This window comes from Argopecten irradians, chromosome 9 (assembly GCF_041381155.1).
Source record: "Argopecten irradians isolate NY chromosome 9, Ai_NY, whole genome shotgun sequence".
NCBI lineage: Eukaryota > Metazoa > Mollusca > Bivalvia > Pectinida > Pectinidae > Argopecten > Argopecten irradians.
The window spans coordinates 11,295,156-11,315,288 of record NC_091142.1 but is presented as its reverse complement, the minus strand read 5'-3'; the positions used below and the strand labels follow the sequence as shown (position 1 = coordinate 11,315,288).

At 34.1% G+C, this 20,133-nt stretch overlaps 2 protein-coding genes across 8 annotated transcripts in view; both read left to right on the top strand.

The window, feature by feature from the left end:
* Positions 1-6,062, top strand: part of LOC138330521 (neurofilament medium polypeptide-like) — a 50,937-nt gene extending 44,875 nt beyond the window's left edge. The window contains exons 6-11 of the mRNA XM_069278089.1: positions 115-227; positions 1,706-1,832; positions 2,099-2,189; positions 2,602-2,722; positions 3,595-4,081; positions 5,574-6,062. Coding sequence (XP_069134190.1) covers positions 115-227; positions 1,706-1,832; positions 2,099-2,189; positions 2,602-2,722; positions 3,595-4,081; positions 5,574-6,062 — 1,428 coding nt within the window. The remainder of the gene's footprint in view (positions 1-114; positions 228-1,705; positions 1,833-2,098; positions 2,190-2,601; positions 2,723-3,594; positions 4,082-5,573) is intronic.
* A 1,605-nt stretch (positions 6,063-7,667) lies between these two features.
* Positions 7,668-19,367, top strand: LOC138331443 (uncharacterized). 7 transcript variants are annotated; one of them, XM_069279078.1, is made up of 10 exons: positions 7,687-7,802; positions 8,097-8,120; positions 9,553-9,699; positions 10,661-10,678; positions 12,640-12,744; positions 14,338-14,729; positions 15,029-15,055; positions 17,373-17,556; positions 17,749-17,809; positions 18,821-19,367. In XM_069279078.1, exons 1-10 carry the CDS (start codon positions 7,757-7,759, stop codon positions 19,080-19,082), a joined length of 1,266 nt encoding a protein of 421 aa, XP_069135179.1. In that variant the 5' UTR covers positions 7,687-7,756; the 3' UTR covers positions 19,083-19,367. The 7 variants fall into 7 exon arrangements, with proteins under 7 accessions (XP_069135182.1, XP_069135179.1, XP_069135180.1 ...); XM_069279081.1 differs by lacking the exon at positions 8,097-8,120 and having other exon boundaries at positions 7,668-7,802; XM_069279079.1 differs by lacking the exon at positions 10,661-10,678.
* Positions 19,368-20,133: the final 766 nt, after the last annotated feature.

Below are 20,133 nucleotides of genomic sequence, written 5' to 3'. Positions count from 1 at the left end.
TTCCATAAAAACTTAATGTCAAACCTGTAATGTAATGAGAATACAGACTACATGCATATTAAAGCATTTATTTTCAATCTTAAGATAATTAGGGTAATTGGTATGGTATTTCAGGCGTTCAGTTCAATTTTCAATCGAGCTGCTGCTGTTGAAAGAAGGCGTCTGGATGTTATTACCCAAGCCTTTGAGCTATACATTGATACCCTGGAAAAAGCAGAACCTCTCAAGTAAGTACATTTGTATCTACACATTAGACTACGATCGCAAGAAACCAAGTAAATGAAGCTCAGTCGGTAGAGTGCTCTTGATCAGCGGTTAGTGTATAAAGGTCTCTTGTTTGAACTCCGGTCCTGCTGTGCAATTGTCGACTCCTAATAAATTTGGTGCCGTGACCAAACTCTGTTACAAGTATTGGGTGATCGACGGCGACCCTCAATCGGTAGAGAAATCTGTTAGAGTTCAAAGGTCAGGACTTGATCCCCAGTCTTGCCACTACATTTCCTTCTCTCCTTTCACACCACCAATTGGTCTAGATATGAAATAATATAATGTAGGATCATTGGTTACTGACGTTTGCCGAATTAGGTCTTCAGGTTTGACTGAATTTCAACTGGCAATCTTCACTAGAATGCGTTTGAGTTCTCGTTTAATGATAAAAGGATTAATTTTGTGTAATTTGTGTGACATTGTGTAATAACATAAATGCCATAAGGTGCCATAAGATCTGCATTTTTGTCAAATTTTGAATTTAAATCATAAAGAGACCACGGTGATATAATTGACAAAATATCTTATCTGCTATTTTTATTTGAAGATCTTCCACAAATGCTGTGAGATAATTATATACCTACACTCAAAATTGTCAACTGTCAAAATTCTTGAAGGATGACGCATTATTTCGACATCTTATTTTTAGCTCGCCTATTCGAAGAATAGGGGGAGCTAATGTTGTCACCCCGGCGTCGGCGTCAGCGTTGGCGTCCCATTTCACGTTAAAGTTTTTGAGCAAGTTTCTGTTTCGTTAATTGTTTAAGCTTAAGTCATAAATGTTTATGATTTTATTTTCATAATGTGTATAGATGCTGAACGTGATAATACAACCAATTTGGGGCCCTTTAGGGTATTTTGAGTATGTTAATTTGTCATATTTCCATGTTAAAGTTTTTGAGCAAGTTTCTATTTTGTCAATTGTTTAAGCTTAAGTCATCATAAATGTTTATGATTTTATTTTCCTAATGTGTATGGATGCTGAACGTGATAATACAACCAATTTGGGGCCCTTTAGGGGGTTTTTGAGTCTGTTAATTTGTCATATTTCCATGTTACAGTTTTTGAGCAAGTTTCTACTTTGTCAATTGTTTAAGCAAAGTGATCATAAATGTTTATGATTTCATTTTCCTAAGGTGTATGGATGCTGAACGTGATAATATCACCAATTTGGGGCCCTTTAGGGGGTTTTTGAGTCTGTGAATTTGTCATATTTCCATGTTTAAATAGTAAATACTTGAACATCAACTTCTTCTGAATAGGCGAGCTTTGCTGTTCTCCAACAGCTCTTGTTTTTAGTATTTTGCAACATGTGATATTTATTTGTGACTTTCAAAATTGTTCATATAACTTAATTATCTTGATTATATTGTATCCATCTAACAAACGTTTTAGAAGAAACAGCGTCGATTACTGATTTGCATATGGTTTTTTTCAGTCCAAGGAGAGAAGCTGTTATCAAATATATGAGAGACATGGCAGCATCTTTTGTAGATGTCCACATGAAAAGATTTAACAAATGGGCCAAGGAAAGAACCAAGACCTACACATTTCAGTTGTTCACGGTATGTCAATGTGTCTGTTTATTGATCAAAGTTAATAGGTCTGTTGCGACCGTCAGTTTTTAAATAATAATGCATATTGCGAGTGTCAGTAAACTATGTTATCTTTATGGTTAGTCACTTATTTATGTTTCATGAATTCTAAATGATATTGCTAAAATTCAAGGTTTAATATGCCTATGTTCTCAGAAGGGATTTTATTTTTTAAATGTGAAATATCACCTGCATTTATAAGAATTGTGGAGACAAAATGAGAATTTGCTTTGCAGGCCAACTGGAGGCAATATGGATTGGGCATCGTAACCAACAATGTGGCTGATGTAGAGATACCAGCCAATCTACAGATTCCATCTGACACAGGTACCGAATCGAATTATCATTAATTAGTAACATTAAATAACATTTTTTAAAATGCCTATACAAATTATGTCAATGAAAGTTCTCTTTTTATAGTTAATATCACAACAATAAAGTTAATGAACATACATCAAAGAAAATATTCTTCGATATATATATACTAGATAGCTGATTATTTTCTAGGGTACAAATTTGGTTTAGACCTAAAAAAGATATTTTAACGATTTCAAATATCGCAATTTGGTTGAAAGTATATATTTCTTCAATTAAGTATTATTTTGTGACCATAGCAATGTCCCATATTATCGTGAAAATTCCCGGTATACGGTATTCTAGCGCGAAAAAAAAGCCCAAACACAACACATGGTTTTTTTCCTTGATATTAAAACCTAAAAATTAAATTTTGTTATCTTAGATTTAGAGTCCAGCGATGAAGCGAGCCCAAGCACTAGCAATCCTCCTTCTCCCCCTTATGAGGGTGCTGATCAAGCTGAGCAGGGCACCAGCCAAGATAGCCAGGAATCTGAGCAGGCTCAGTAAGCATTTCATGTTTATGTCTGTCATTTCAAGTATCACACATCATATATTTTACAATTACACTATAGCAAATGCTCTCTTCAAGAGAGTTGATGAACCGGCTTGGATCACAATAGCTTATAAATGGCACTATGCAGTGTCATTCATTCTGTAAATATTCAGTTGAAATGCATTTATATTGATTTCTTCATCTGTCTTTTTTCTATTTTGTAGTGAGTAATTTTATGCAAATTTTAAACTGAAAATTATTGGTCCGTATACAATTTCTTACGAGAAAATATTAACAAGTTGGAATGTTTAACGTTTGTAAAAATAAATATGCAAGAATAGTCTAAATAAGATTATACGTGGCATTTTATTTCAAATTTTCTGTTTAGAAACTCTTAAAAATATATACATATGCCCAAACATATATAATTTGTAGCCGTTTAAATGTCTAGCATGAGTAATAAATGTTTAGGACATGTACTAATAAACAAGTGTGTTCTCGGTGTTGATATTTATGAGTTCGTTGTTAAAATTATATAGCAGTATCTTGACCGAAAGAAATATTGTCATGTATCCGATCCATGCGCAATAAGCCATTTTACGACTATCAAATGGTCTGTAAAATAATGAATGTATCTTGTACTTACCATTCAATCTAATAAAAGTATGATTTGTTACAAGTGGTCTTTGGACGTTTGCTATATAATGGAAGACGATCTAAAAAAGGACAAAGTTGACGAAAGTACAGTAGCTAGAACATCCCTGGCCTGTATGCGAACATGTTTAACCCTCAGGGTGAATGGTGTAACATTTGCTGTTTTGTGGTATCCTAGATGGCCATCATACCATTTAAATATCTTTATTATATATTTTGCATATTTAGATCCGAGTCCAGTGAAACTACCACTGATCAATCCAAGGATCGCTCCAGGCCTAAGGTTAGGGTAATTATGTGCGGTCCTTCTAAGGAGGGTTTATCAAATAATCGCTTCAAGGCCAATCGCAGAAAAGTCGGACCAAGACCAAGTTCACCAAAATCTTCAGTAAATGGATGGAAGACGCTTCCAGATAGAAGTGATAACAAGGGCAAAAGGAAAAGCCAGGATTCAGCCGTTGGAGGTGCAACTTACGCATCGTCTGAGGAAGAGCTTGAGAGCATGCATGCACGCAAGGAGCAATGCCGTCTTAGTGGTAGTAGAGGTGTCCGCCAATCAGATAACTTCGTACAAAGAGACACAATAACCTCTCCCACACGGGGAACAAGGGAATGGATCCCCTACACTGGCACTGATCATCCGTATTATGCAGAGGGAGATCCAGAGGACCTTGAAACTTTCGTCTTGCCTGAAAGTATCACAAAAAGACCACCGGTAAGTTGTAACATGTACACTTTTAAAAGTGTTTTATATACTCTCAGTTCTTTGTTTTACTTATTTTTAATTCTTTCAAAGTTACAAAGAGACCATTGGGAATCATCGAAATCCATTGATTTTATTAAGTGTGAAGATAAACAGGTTATTATGTACACATTTTCGTCAAATGTCTGAAAAAGAATCAAACTTGAGTCTCCGGCGTGTAATCACCAAGGACCGAACCAAGATAAGGATGCATCAACATCTGAGTAACAGTATTTGTAATGTATAATGTACACAAGCTAAACAAACCATTCATCTTATACAAGCCTTGTCTTTCGTAAGTTTCTTATTCTCAACACTCACGACACGTGTGTACACGATATTCCGTTTGTGTGTCAATGTACAGGAAACGATACACAATCAAACACTAGTTGTAGCATAATAATTAAAGTTATGTGTGCCGTATTTTTCATACTCACAAATCAAGATGAGCTTTTAATATGTTATTCAGCACCAAAAATTACCAACTATTTGAAAATTACAGTGCTTTCAATGCATAGGTTTTGATTTTACATGTACAAATAAGAGCTGAAAATGATTTTTGGCAATACTAAAATTTATTTTATAATAATTTATTTACATAAATAATGAAGTGAAATGAGTACATACGGTGAGACCATGAAGCCTAATTGTGGTCTACAATTTCATTACACATTTTTACAATGTTTTTAGTAATTGTAAAGTGACTTCTGCAGGTATGTTTTCATTTAAACATATTTAAGGCATAAAAACAATAATTTTACAGTACAAAATTTCTGTGTTATAGCTAACGTTTATAAGTCATCTGAAGCTATTTGAATGATTTTTACAGCTTTGTTCATCAAACCTTATGGTTTTTAATAAATTAATGATGAAAAAATAGCATGTCAAAATTATCGCCCAGTTACGGCACATATAACTTTAAAGTGAATAGTCGGGCAAAGAAAACCAGTCTAAATGCGTTCATTGGCCGTCCAAAAGTTCTCACATATTAATACGACGGTCAAGTTCTGCTTAGTTTCCCAGTTCTGACCATTAAAGTAAAGAAAATTTGAAAGCATTGAAAGCGAGGCTGTGTGGAAATGTAACCACGGACATAATGAGCCGGGAGGACGTTTTAGAATTCCCATACTTTAAATTAATTTCTTCGTACGCAGACAGATTTTGACGAGAGATTTTATTTTTCCATTTCATAACAAATTATACTGGATACATTCACACCATTTTTACCGACTTTAGCCATCCTTGCCCGACTGTTCACTTTAACAGTTTTACATGTTCTGTCACCTGATATTGCATCTGATACTATGTACATGTCATTTATGAATACATCTTTTTTCCTAAATGACTTAAGGTATGTAAGCGTTAACATCCAATTTGTATTTTTTTTATTTGAATCAATCTTAGTGTTACTACCATTACAGAACAAATGGAGTTTTATTATGTTTTGGAATTGTTCCCATTCCAGGCACCTTTTGCACCAATGATCAACAACTGGATGGATCCTAATGTCTTGCCAAAGAAGTCCGAGTCCTCACATAAGAGGCTGAATCAGTTCTTAAAAAGTACCAAAGCGAAGTTTCTGAAGTCATCAAAGAAATCATCCAAGACATCCAAGAAACCAGCTAGTCCAGAAAAACCAGCTAGTCCAGAAATACCAGCTAGTCCAGATATTGAGTACACTGAAACTATTCCTGTGGATTTTGGACGTGACGATGTGGATAAGGTTTCAACTCCAATCCCTCCTCCGCCTGCTGGAAAGAGCAAAAGTGACAAAGCACAACCTATCACATGTCCCAGTAAGTCGGAGAAGAAACCGAAAAAGGCTGTACCAACTCCAAAACCTGGTGGATCAGAGGAAACACCAAAGAAGGCTGAAGCAAGTGAATCTCAGTCAGACGACCCCGGTGGGTATATTATGATAGGCGCATGCATTCTTCGGATTGTCTTTTGTTAGGTGTTCGCTTTATCAATGATTTTGATATACTTAGTACAAACTATTAATTCGGCAAACGTCTATAGAGCCGAGTCACTCGAGTAGATAAAATAAAATATGTAATTGAATATATTACCTAATTAACATCTCACATTATCCCTGAATGGATGTAAGAAGTAGATTAAATATTTTTCACAGTATATTTAATTATTAGGACGGATACCTTTTAAGAATTTATTCATTTTATTCGAAGCATGTATAAGGGACTTACGATCTCTACACCCCTGGACTATTTCATAGTAAAACTGGAGGCAACAGAATAGAATAGGTAATTTAGTCATTTGATGTACATCAAAAGAGCCGTATAATGATTCACTGTGGTTGACTATGTGTGGCTTTGATGTTAGGCGTCACTCTCTCTGTAGTCTTCAAGGGAAATCTTTGTTAGCCTGTGATTAATCATATGTTTTTCGCTGAGCTGCCTTTAATTTCACTATGAGATAGTCCAGGGGTGTAGATATCGTAAGTGATCGTAACCCCTGGAGTATTGAGGATGGTATGTTGGTAGAAAGCATATCAGACATCACTACATGCATGTAACTGTGGTATATGATTTTACATCAACAGATGTGAAACATGCAATATGAACAGAATGTGTGTAATGTACCATGCCATCCTATAGAAATCCTACTTTAGCTTTTTCTCGCTTCAAAATTTTTAACTTATGATTAAGCAACATTGAAAATTTCTAAAAACAAAGCATCTGCTATATCTGCTGTGACTGTAGCCTTGGGAAATGAAATATTGATTTTTGTCGGTAAAAGATTGAAACAGAAATTTGATTAGGAAAATGATATTGATGTATCCCCTACTAATTCAGCTAATGCATATACACTGGCAGGTTCATGGTTGTAGTTGATGTGCAGTTGAAAATTTTTAGTTTTATATTCTGTGTTTTACTTTCCTTAAATTGTTGAACCTGGTATTAAAATATCAAGCATTAGAAAGCCAGAGTACCCGAAGAAAAACCACTGAATTATGGTTGATATCTGGCAACTATCGCATAATGGAATTTGTATCTGACGCCTAGAGCTTGTGATATGTCTGGATCTCTAAATTACTCGATCACCACAGCCCAAGTTTCTTCAGCAGTTTTTATGACAGTTGTGTTTCAAAATTCAATAAGGCTTTTAAGTGAGTAAACACTTGCCAGCTGTTTCCGAGCATGAACAAATCGTTACCTTCCCCCTTCCATGATTGGAGTTAGGGTTTAGGCACCCCGCTCTGCAGCAAAATATTCCTTTTGTTATGGGGCATTTTACATCATTTGTAATTCGTAAGTCCCCCAAGAATTTGTTTATCTTATAATCTTATACAATTGACTCTTTTCAGTACCTACATGGCTTTGCTTACACATTTTCACACTAGCTCCAATCACATAGCTATTAACTTAATTATCAATAGAATAGATGTTTTAAAAGTTTAAGTATCTGTAGGCCAGGTCATTTGCTGGAGAGTCAACACCACAGCTGTTATATCCCCTCAGCCCAAAATGATAGTTGAATAAATGTTATTTAGTTTTGTACAGTACATTTTGCTTTTGAGTCGTTTATTAATAAATTGGATATTTTAACATTTCTGTGTTTTCTTTAAATTCTTTGTAGTCTTAGACTTACAAGATAAGACAAACACAAGTGATTTTCTTCTGACCGATTATGGCGGAGAAGCGTGACCCCAAAGGCTGGGTGGAAGGCCTAGATGGTAAGTCTGCTTTCATACTTTATTTAAAAGGGGAATCAAAGATATCAGACAGATTTAAAGCAATTTCAATTTCTTTTTTTTTTATCTGTCATGTTCTTTGCTCATTCCATACAGCCGAACATTAGAATTTTTGTTGTTGAAAGGTGCAATGAAACATTATATAAATGATAACCAAAGTATTATAACAAAAAAAATTAAAAAAAACATAACCATTTGTCAAAAATGTCGTAAAAACTTGAGTTTTTTTAGTATGAAAGTAGGGGGAGATAACTATGTTTTGAAATTCTGTTTAAGATGAGAGTACTCCGCAACCGTCAGGTAATGAAAGTGTGCCCGCTGAATCAAGATGATTTGGAAAAAAAATCATCTAAACCATTTTTTTGTGTGTGAATACATTTGTCAAGAAGATATTTATATGTTCCGAATATTGAAAAATGCTGTGTAATTTGAAGTGCCCCATGAATATTCAAATTCAAAAGAAATATCATGATAAGACATTAATCTGTACTGGAAACCTTATCTAAAATATCTAAATTGTTGATGCTTCTTGTGAGATACAAATTTTTCTCGTAATTTGGCAAGAGGGCAATAACATGAATTCAGATGAAATGTATATGTGACTACTCGATTGACAGGAAGAACCCTTGATAGCAAATTCATATACCGGTACATTGTATTTGCAAATGTGTTAAAATAACAAAGATGTGAAATGTTGTATTCACAAAAATAAAATGGTTTACAGTATTTATATCCTGCTATCAATTCATTCACCCCTGGAAACATTTAGGCTCTTCTAAATCAATAACTAGACCAGTCCATTATGAATTTTCAGGGGTGCATGAACAAGTTAATTGATAATCAATCAAGTTCAGAATTGTCTTATTAATTTGTAATCAATTAGAATAAATCTCTGGTTTTTTTTTAGTTCAAATTTTCTTATTCCTGATTTTGAGTATTTTGATGTACACTATATAGCCTTAATGCTTATGCTACATAATTAAAAAGTACGTGTAATATCCTTCGGCCATTCATATCAGATGCTTAATTTATTTTATTTTGAGTCTTTTAACTTAATCTGTGCATGCTGCATTCTATGTATTCATGATATTAAAATAACTAATCACTCTTTTATGTGCATGCTCATTATTATCATGTTCTATGTGCTAAATTTTCGTTGTTTTTTTTAGCCAATCAATATGATAGTCTTGTGATTTTGTATTGCTGGAATTGGTTTACTTGCTCACTTATGATATGTATGGTAAACATTGTAGATTGCCAATTTTATAGGTTGAAGTTTTGGTACTCGTGCATATGATTTTTGAACACTTGAACATTTTGAGGAACAGGATTGGTTCTAAAGTGAACACATATGATTCTATTCAAAGATGATTGTTATAGAAATAACAACTGAAATTGATACAAATGTAATGATGTACAAAACATTGCAATGAAGTTGGGGAAATAAAGAGAAACAAACTAAAGGCACATAAAGATGAATTTTCTAAAAAAGAGTAAGGAAGAAAGGAAAAAAAGGTGCCATAAGAAAAGACAAAAAGAAGATTTGTTTTAAAATGATGCTTTCTCTTAATACTAAATTGTTCCTACCTCAACTTGACTTTTCATTCAATATTAAAGTATTTTGATTTCAGTCACAAAATTTTGATCTAAATTCAAAAGATTCCGTACTGTCAGGAAATTTCATTTTAAGGTTTCTTGGAAATGTCAAATGTTATGGTTTGATTACTGTTAGATGATGAGGAAAAGAAGAGTTTTCGTGATGCGACTAGAAAGGTTTTACAACAGCAGAGGGCCTTACGGGCTTACGATGACCAGGGGCCTATTTTCGCAATGCCGCAGGTATCCAGAAAATGGTCATCTCTGATAGACGATACTGTAGGTGAGACATTCATACCTGTCACAAAGATGTCATAGGTGTAGCATCTTCATATGTCGTTAAATTACCATTTCATATCATCATACTTAACAAACTTTGACATCATTATTCATACCAGTAGGTTTGATCAGTGTTCATCTGAGTATAGGACATAGGTGATCATAGTTTTCATCAGTGCTCATTTGTATGTAGGAGACCATAAAACCAAGCTTTACCAGGTTTCAAGTAGTGTTAAGCAATACATTAGATCTATATGACAAGTACATTAAATTGTGAAATAAAGTCGCTGTGAAAGATTTTTAAAACACAAAATTATGTCACTGTAGAAGTAAGCTTGTTTCAAGTAGTGTTAAGCAATCCATGTGGAGATTAAAGAATTGTAACTGTTATGCTAAAAGCAACTAAGTCTCTAAAAGCACTTAAAAAGAATCTTTTATCGAAAATTGGATGTAGTCTTGGCCTACATGTTATTGTTTTTTCTCACCTTCAACCTCAAGATAGTCGAGGAAAGAGACACTAAGATGTGTTTTTTCCTGCGTCATCATTGACATCTGCATTATAGTCCATTTTTGACAAAGTTACCATATCAAAATCTGATTGAATTGAAACTTGGTCAGTTTGCTCTTTGCATCAGTCAAAATACATGGGAAAAGATTGATAAAAATGGATGGAGGGGAGGAAATATTTTAACTGGCTCTAGCACTTTTGGTAGATTTTGAGAATATGCATTACGGTAACTTAGCCCTTGTTACCATATAGTCATGGATAAATCATCTTAGAACTGTTTATGAAGATGAGCACAAAATATCTATATAGACTGTACAGTCTTAATGGTGGAATTGGTAATTGTTAAAAACATATCCAAATCAAGCAGTTTAAATCTGAACTATCAAACTCCATGCATCTCGAATGAATCCAGGATTGTCCTGACTAACATGCCAGCCCATTTCTGTTTTTCCGTTAGTTGGTGTGTCCTCAGCTGGTAAGAGTATTTTCAGTACACAGTCCTCCTAAGTCATCAGACCATGGACTGTTAACTGTCAGATTGCCTTTTGTCTGTCGTGTAATTTATGTGCTTAAAATAGTTGTTTAAACTGTTTTCATTGTCATATTTCATTTTTGCATATTAAAGAGTTATCTGCCCTTTTGGGTAGGTATTGATTTTGAATGTCATGTATTTGTTAAAATAACATCAAAGGAAATGAGTTCAAGCACAAAATAATGACTTAACAATCAATACCTTCTGAGAAGGGAGATAACTCTGTGATATGGAAAATGGAATATGATTATATGAATTTTCCATCTGTGACATTAACTTTATCTTTTATCTCTTGGTTTAAGCATTATTCTAGATTACAGAAATCTTGAAGATAGTGTTTATTTGAGAAAGAGATGAAGAAAGTTTGAGTACACTTTTATCTCATTGATTAATTGTTCTGAGGTGGGCATCAAGATTACTCTGACTTCAATTTGCGATATTTACTGTTTTATTATGCTTTTTCCTTCTGCCTTAATGTATCATAAGTAAAAAGAGTAGATGTTGTATGCTAGAAGTTCAGTCACCAGAGTGGAAAACCATTTTGATATTGTTCATGTTTCAGTACCTTGTATGGCCTTAATATTCATTGAAAATCAGTACAATTTACATATTTGATATTATGAAAGAAGTATAAAGGTATATACACAGGGCTAGCTTTGGGTCAAAAATTGGTTTCGTCAATTGGAATATGCAGGTTAAATAACGATCTGTGATCTGCCGCGAAAGATCTAAACATTTATAATAATTTGATGAAAGGAAAAAATGCCAAATATAGCTATATTTCAAAGCTATTCATTTACCTTTAATTTTAATTTTTGAAATACCTTTTATTGAAATATTTTGATAAAGGATTAAAATATAGAGTTTAATTGGATTAGTTTTACAATTCATAATCCTGTAATATTTTTAGCTTTCAATTTTTCCTGATAGCAAGTTAGTTATTGTTAGGGCTTGTCATATCAACTATAACATACAAGTAATTTAAGTATTAAACTATCAATTAATTAGTAATTAAGGTCTTAAAAATAATATCGCTGCTTAAAAAAAATCCACTGTGACTAATTTGGCTTGTCACAAGCTATTACAACTAGTGTATCTGTGTGTGCCCTCAGCTCCCTCAAGATACATAAATATAGAATTATCATTATATAATTACTGCCTTTGGTTTATGGTCTGCATGTTTCTATTAGTTATCCAGATTGTATACATTGAATACTAACAAAAAAACTTAAAATTAGTTGACATTTTCATTTGTGTGTCAAATTTTTATTCCTACCTTCATTCATACCCATAGTAGTTACGGACCATATTGTCATGTGGGATCAAGTTTCATGAGCATTCCTTAACTTAAGAAATTTCTAAACTTAAAATTCCCCATAGGAAAGCATTACAGAAATTAAGAGTGAAATCTAAAGTTTTGGTGCCTTTTTTAAAATCTGTAAATTACTGGTAATGCTTTTCTATGTGGAGTTTTATGTTAAGATGTTCCTTAGTGTTAAGGACTGTTTGTGAAACTGCTGACCCAGATATTTCACATTTCTTTATAATATTTATACAGCACAATATGCATGAACTGCACTCACACAATTTTATTTCTTGGAATAAATTTAAACAGAGATGATATCAAAATTGAATGCTAGACCAGCTTTGACTTAATGAAAATTTGAACATTTGAAAGAGAGAAAGAAAAAAAAATGGTGGGAAAAATTATGTTTTAAAACAATTTTTAATATAACTAATTATTTAACTTTTGTATGTGTATTATTGTCTTTAAGAAAAAAGACATCTATCAGGGATCAGAACCATCATAGAAATCATCATGTTTGAAGATAAGAAATATGAAATATTTTTTTAATTGTTATGTTATGTTATGCATGACCTGCTTTTGTCTTTGCTTTATTTAGCCTCAGTAAAACGCATGAGGAGATCGGTTCAACCGGAACTCGAATTACAGCAGAGGCGAGCACGATCTATACCCAATGCCTTCAGTGAAGAAACTCTACAAAGAGGTTAATTACTAAGACATAGTTTCTATAATAGACATGTTTGTTTCTTCCTTGCATAAACTCATTCACCCCTAAAATTTTATAATGAACTGTTCCAACTTTAGTTTTGGGAAGATTTCAAATGACTCTTCAGGGGTGATTGGTTGGTTTGCCTTCAAACAGCAGCCAAGTGATGTGATTTCCATGTGTAAAGTGTGTCACAGATACATGAGTAGAGCAGAGAAGGAGGGGATGAGAGATGGGGGGGTGGGGGTAATGCTTTGAAATTTGTCAATTATATTGTCTTCTCTCCATCAGCAAGTGTCTGTGATCTTGTCACTGGAACTTCTTACTTTAGACACAACTTAATTCACTTTTACAAGATGAAGGTTTTGTTAGTGCCCCAAAATTAAACCACTGTGACTTACATTTCAAGGAAAATTAAAGACTTACATTTCAAGGAAAATTAAAGACTATCTAACCATTACTTAACAAAATGCCTACTGGTAAAAAGAAATAAGAGGGCAATAGTATTAGATGGTTTACTTACAGATAATTTCATAAATAGTGTATAGCAAAATAAGCGCCCCAAATAAGCATCCCCTCCTGCTTTTTCAGGCCTCATTTTACTTACATTAATTAAAATGTATATTGAAAATATAAAAACCATGTAGGTTTATTTGCTTTACATTAGGAATTGGGTTCTATTAAGCATCCCCATATTTCTTCCTTTTTTTTTAAGTGCCCAGCTGGGTGCTTAGTGGGTCGAATATTGTAATCTCTAGTTGGAGATATTTAGCAAACTTGAGATCTCTGGTTTGCCAACATTTGACTCTTTGACAGGTATGCATGATGCATGAAGAATTTACTCGCAGAAACTCTTACATTGTAAATATGAGGGAGAAAGTTCATCAATCTAATATTTAGAACTAACAAGAATGTAACTAACATTGGTTTAACGTGATGGTTACAAAGCCTTATAACCACAAATTTAAGCCTAAACTTGCTTGTCACTTGTATTTGTCAGTAAAGGTTATTGTAATGGGTACTGGTCATCAGCTCATCAGCTGCCTGTGCATGTTTCTAGTCTGCATTCACACATTACAGAGTTATCTGCCCTTGCAGCTAGGTATTCATTGTTATGAGCTTAATGTTACATTTTTCAAGGAATATAACAAAATGTTCGCTTACAAAATGATGAATCCACAATCGATACCTACCCTCAAAGACAGATAAATCTGTGATATGTAAAGGAGTATTTTTTTTGTCTGCTTTATTACAAATATATATATTTTAAATTTCACTACCCTTAAAAGTCGATACAAGGGACCTTGATAATCGAAACACTAGTTTACAGGCCAGATTCTGCTCCTAGATATTTCCATCTGAATTGGGGGATTTCCGGAATAACAGCATCTAGATTATCACTTGTCCACTGTATAGGTTTTGTGAAAAATTGCAGTTTCAAAAAGAGTTTAAAAAGATTATGCATTATAAAAATATACAGTTGCATGCAATGCTTATCCTCACATAACCTTAGCTTGTAACTTGTAATGGAAATCTTGTAGCAGTTTTTCAAGATGTTAAATTCTTACCAATGGTAACTTTGCATTTCAGCTTTTCCACCTAAAGATGTTGAGAGAGATGTTTCCACCCCATTGGAGGACCGAGCATCTCAAGATGGCTCAAGTTACAGTGATGAACAAGAATATCTCCCCAAACCTGAAGACCTGTATCGCCCAACGAATTCCCCTCTACCAAATATCGCCGAACCCAAACCTGACAGCCCTTGTAGTACGCCCCCTCCCGACTACAGATCACCTGATATACCTGATTTACCCATGTCCCCGCCGCCATCTTATCAGAAATTTGAAGACAAAACGGCTCTGGCCACTGGAAGTAGAACAGCACTGGCTACGGGATACCAACCGAAGTTTGACCCTGCACAGCGTCCAAAGAAGAAACAACTGTATGAGGATTCTGAAATGCCAAAAGAGGAGGTGGAACTTGTAAGTAGAATTTTAACCTATTCACCCCTGAAAAGGTGTTAAGACTCCACTTCTTCAAAGGTCAGAATAGTCCATTTTGGAATATCCGGAGTAAATGAGTCAATACATTACTGTGTTAATATCCCATGTAACATTGATAGTAACCCCTTTAATATTGAGGATGATTAATTTATGAATGAGCCATAGACTCAGATTCTTGTCTTTGACTTTTCTCCATATCAGATCTTGTAAAATAAGGGTATCTAATTACTATAAAATCTTTTTACCTTTGATTAACCAAGATAATTTGGCTATTACAGATACAGGTTGCCCCTGTTGCTACCAGGGTAAGGCAATGTGTCTTTGTACACTTTGTTTGATTTCATGGTGTTGTGATCGTGGTCCACCGGTTGTGTCTGCACCAGTTCCGTAACAATAGTCTACGTCAGTAAAGTGAATCTCTGAAAACTCTCTCTCTCAAAACTCACTGTTAGATTTAGATATAGAGATTCTTAGCTCATTTACCCCTGAAGACAAATTTAGACTCTTCCATATCAAAGACTAGACCAGTCTATTTTGAAATTTCAGGGGTGAATGTGATAATGTGACTTTTAGGATTCTGGTATCCTGCATTTGCACATTACAGTTTCTGTCTGGCCTTGTGGGTAGATAATGATTTTTAACGTCACATTTTCATGAGCATATATATATGTCTTATTATTATGTCACAGTTTTCAGGAAAATGATGTAATTTTTGTGTCACAATTGATACCTACCCTTAAGGGCAAATAATTCTGTAATGTTCACAGGTATAGTCAGGGCCGACAAACAGACTTTGGTATCATGTTTACATGGGTAATTTCTCTTCCTAAGCACCTTAATATCTCTTAGTTTTAATCTTTTAAATCAACCTGTTCAGGTTTGTGTGCACAACATCTTGATATTTCACACAACATGTCATCAACCTTATAAGCTATCTTATGACTTATAAGCAAAACAATTGATGAGAGCAATTTAGCAGCTTTTGGACATCACTTGTGTGTACAAATGAGCTATACCGGCGGCTTTTGGACATAGCTTTTGTGTACAAACGAGCTATACCGGCGGCTTTTGGACATAGCTTTTGTGTACAAACGAGCTATACCGGCAGCTTTTGGACATAGCTTTTGTGTACAAACAAGCTATACCGGCAGCTTTAGGACATAGCTTTTGTGTACAAACAAGCTATAACGGCGGGGGCGGCAGATATATCTTGAGATTTTGGACATATTGATATACTGTGTTCGTTCCAGTCAACACCCCCGTCCCTATAAGCGTGCCTCTTCGTTTTTGAGACCTCAATTTCACTTACCTTGAATTAAACGCACATTGAAAACACGAAAACATGTTGTACAATTTTCCTGAGTAAATGCTACATGATAAATATCCATGTTTAGCTTATACACCGGTTTCTATATACAACTTCTTTTGCAACTTGATGTTATGACTTAATTTTGTGAAATGACGGTCCAAATTTGGTCCTATTACTGGGTAAGCACCCCCTTATTTCAATTATTCAAAATTACCCTGGGTGTTTATTGAGTTGTATATAGTAATCTACATACCATATTTGTTATAGAAATCACCCGAGTGTCAAAATATAAAAAAAGCTTGCCAACAAAATATCTTAATGATTTTGATAGAGTTTATGGCTGTGACAGCTATTTAAATTTGCTAAAATGCTTGCCTGGTAATTTGACAGAGTATAATTATTTGAGTTTATGATGTGCTTGATATTGTATCTATATAACTGTATGATTTGAAATTGTATCTATATATAACTATGAAGGATTTTAATCTCAATATCCTATCAACCACTTCATTTTCTCAACATACATATTTACATTTACAAGTATTCATGTTATTTCACAATAGAGCTTGAACACGAATTCAGTTGTTTTACTAATAATTGTATATTAAATTATTAAGTAAAATACCTTGATCACAAATTAATGTATTTGCGAATATACATATGTTGAAAATAAAAGACACAAGTATGATATGGTTTAAAATGGCATGTGCCTGTGAAGAATTCAATATCATAATGGCTTCATTATGTATTGATGTGGATGACAGGTACAAATTCACTGCTGAGTAGGTGTTAAAGTCTCAATACCTGTTGAATTATATGTTCAACAGACAGTTCAGGTATTACTTGGTTTATATATAGATTTAGAACCTTGTTATTTCTGAAAACATGGACATTAAAGTGACGTGGAAATTTACACTGAATACATCAAAGCCTATCTACGGTGAACATTTACCCTATGTGCTATACATGTCATATTCTTCAGAGAAAACAGTGTAATTTTGCTCACAAAGTAATGACATCAAATTAATACCGACCTGGAAGGGAGATAACTCTGTAATATGTTAAGACAGAATAAATAAATGCAAATAAAAATGTTCCAAAATGACGGAAATAGGATATGGCACTGATTTTAAACATAAATATTTAAACATTAAACATTAAATACTCATTTAAATCATTCCCCCCTGAAGACACATTAAGGCTATTCTCAATCTAAGACTTAACCAGTCCATAAGAATTTCAGAAGTGAGTGAGTTAAATACAAAATAATAACCTATTCAGATACAAGTAACGTTGAATTATATTTTAATCAGATGTCAATAAACCCAAGGAGGATATCTTACCATGAGGAGCCACCAATAGACGAGGGACCTACGAGGGACACATATAGAGAGTCGTCGTTAGGGGCGACCGCCGACCCTATAGTCATGGACAAGGATATTTCTGACCTCCCTCCTGGTGTGGAGGAAAAGTTCCCTCCACCACAAAGTATAACACGTATGTATCTGGCAGGAGTCAAGGTCAAGGTCCATTTTAATTGTCATTTCCTATATTCCATTAAGTATTGAGGTTGGTTTCTATACTACATATTAGTATCAATAGAGTTTTATTCATATTTTATGTTTCTGAAGATAAATATGCCAATTGTTTTTAAATTTCATCCGAAATAACATTTCAGACAATTCTTAGTTTCAGAAACGACTTCAAGACCTGAAAGAGATGTGGAAAGAGGAAGGAGGGAACCAGCAAGGTAAGGTCAAGGTTGTTACCATGGTAACAAGGTCAGTCATTATGTCAAGGTTAGTGCTATGATAGTAAGGTCAGTAGTATGATCAAAGATATTTCACAGTAAAGCAGGTCAACCTTATTTTTATTGAGATCAGGATTACTGATATTAAGTTTAAAATTAGGTAACCATATAAATGTACCAACATTCTTTGAACACAATCTGTATCCTTGTTCATTACACATACTGTTAATACATACATATTATGGTAATCTTATTTTAGCACATTTAGTGATAGAAATGCTGTGTAGCACATTTAGTGATAAAAATGCTGTGCTAAAATATGGCTTTGTTTATTATATTTTCTGTGTATCATTTATATAGCTATTAATTGGTATGATTCTGCCAATAAATTATTGTACTAATATGTTGCCCTAAAATTTGATTGCAGTTACAGTATAGTAAAACAGAGACCAATTAAATCACTTAAGCATTGATGTCACTATTTTTTAATTTTATCCGGGTATGAAAAAAGAAAAAGTTTGCAAAGTGTGTGAATCCGCGTAGCGGATTCTCACAAAAGTTTGCAAACAATTTTTTTTTATAACCCGACAAAATTAAAAAATAGTGACATCAATACTTATAATTAATTTTATACTCTATTTGATAAAATGAAGTATGTTTAAATGTAACATTATAGTGGTTTTTCAAGGGATTCTTTTTTCCGAATCAATACGCAACGTCAATGTCTCTATTGTGACGTCACAATAACGTCGGGGTTTCACGCCATTCTCAGATATTTTGTTTTCCATAGTGGTATGCAAAAAAAATATTGGCCATTCAGAAAGCCAGATTTGGTATGAAAACAAAGAAAAATTAGTTATTTCGTTATAAGTATAGTTTATTATACACATCTAACAAATAACATATAACATTGGTAGGGAATGGAAATTACTAGTTATTGTCGTAAGCGTTATTGTTATAAACATATTTTACTGTATGTTTGCAATAATTGATTATTTTAATGATTTTCAGTGAGACCTACGAGTGTACTTCCTTTGGTCGTATGAATCCAGCCTTTACCAGGGTTGCCCGGTTCACTTTACGACGTAAGGAAGGCGTGTGTTCCTCGTCCACTCGTCTGCTGATATTTATTGGTGCCACTCTAGGGATCCTCAGTCTCATTGTGTTCCTGGGCGTCTTCCCCAACAGTTTTGTATATGTTGAACACTATGAGGTATGTTTGGTAAAAATTAAATTATATTTTATTGATATCGATTCCAACAGCTACAACTAGTCCGATGCCCACGACTAGTACAGTGGAACCTCCCAAAACCGAACCTTCTCAAAACCGATCACCTCTAGAAACCAAACATGGATGTCATGTATGGAATTAATTCCTCTTTATTAATAGTATATAAAACTTCCCAAAACCGATCCCTCCCAATTCCGAATACCGGACCGATTTTGAGATCGGAATAGTCAAATGTAACTAAAATACACTTCTGAAAACCGGCCTTACCTGAGCGACACCGATAGATTGCATTGAGGTCTGATCAACCGACCCTGAAATACACACATACCTGTACCATAGTTGTTGCATGCCATGCTAGTAATAAAGAGAAAGTTTCGAATTCAAGATCACTACGTTTTTTTTTTTTATTTACGAAACTATGTATTGTCGGCATAACGTAAATTATCTGTAATGAAGAAGCCCACGAAGCCATGTATGTGTTTATAAAATGACTATGTCATATAATGACCTGCATCGTCCGACTGAACCATCGTGGGTAAAATAAGACCATATAAATTTTGATTACTTGATCGTAACCCGAAGCGATAGGTCCGTATCCATAGGTTGCAGACGATCGCGAGAACATCCCCAAGAAAACATTCACGCAAATACTAACTAACTAAACTACGTTTAATAAAGCGGTAACAAAGTCAAGTATTGCTGTAATCCATTCCTTTTAAACGTATGATTTTCACTCTTTTGAAGGCGATACATTCACAAACTTGAATGCAATATCCCCTACTCGGTTTTTTTAAACGAACACTTATGGTATACCTGTGGTTGCAACAGGTGTTGTAAACAAAACGACAGTTTATAATCGAAAATTAAATCGCCGCAATCACCAATAAAATCGATAAATTTCGGCAAGGACTTTCTCCAAACCGAACCACTTCAAAAAAGGTCTTGTAAATTAATGTCAGCCGACAATCGATCAACTTTGATATCGAAGGTTCCACACTAATCTTTCACAATTTTACTAATACATTGACGACACAAAGGTTCAAACAAACATGAACCAAGTCCATTTGAGGTCAATAATAATTGAAACAAAATT

What these genes read in the sequence shown, in the direction of transcription:
- LOC138331443 (XM_069279078.1), top strand. Translation starts at nt 7,757, where the DNA reads ATGGCGGAGAAGCGTGACCCCAAAGGCTGGGTGGAAGGCCTAGATG. An exon ending in TGAAGAAACTCTACAAAGAG is followed by an intron (nt 12,745 to 14,337) that starts GTTAATTACTAA and finishes TTTGCATTTCAG; the next exon opens with CTTTTCCACCTAAAGATGTT. An exon ending in TCCACCACAAAGTATAACAC is followed by an intron (nt 17,557 to 17,748) that starts GTATGTATCTGG and finishes GACAATTCTTAG; the next exon opens with TTTCAGAAACGACTTCAAGA.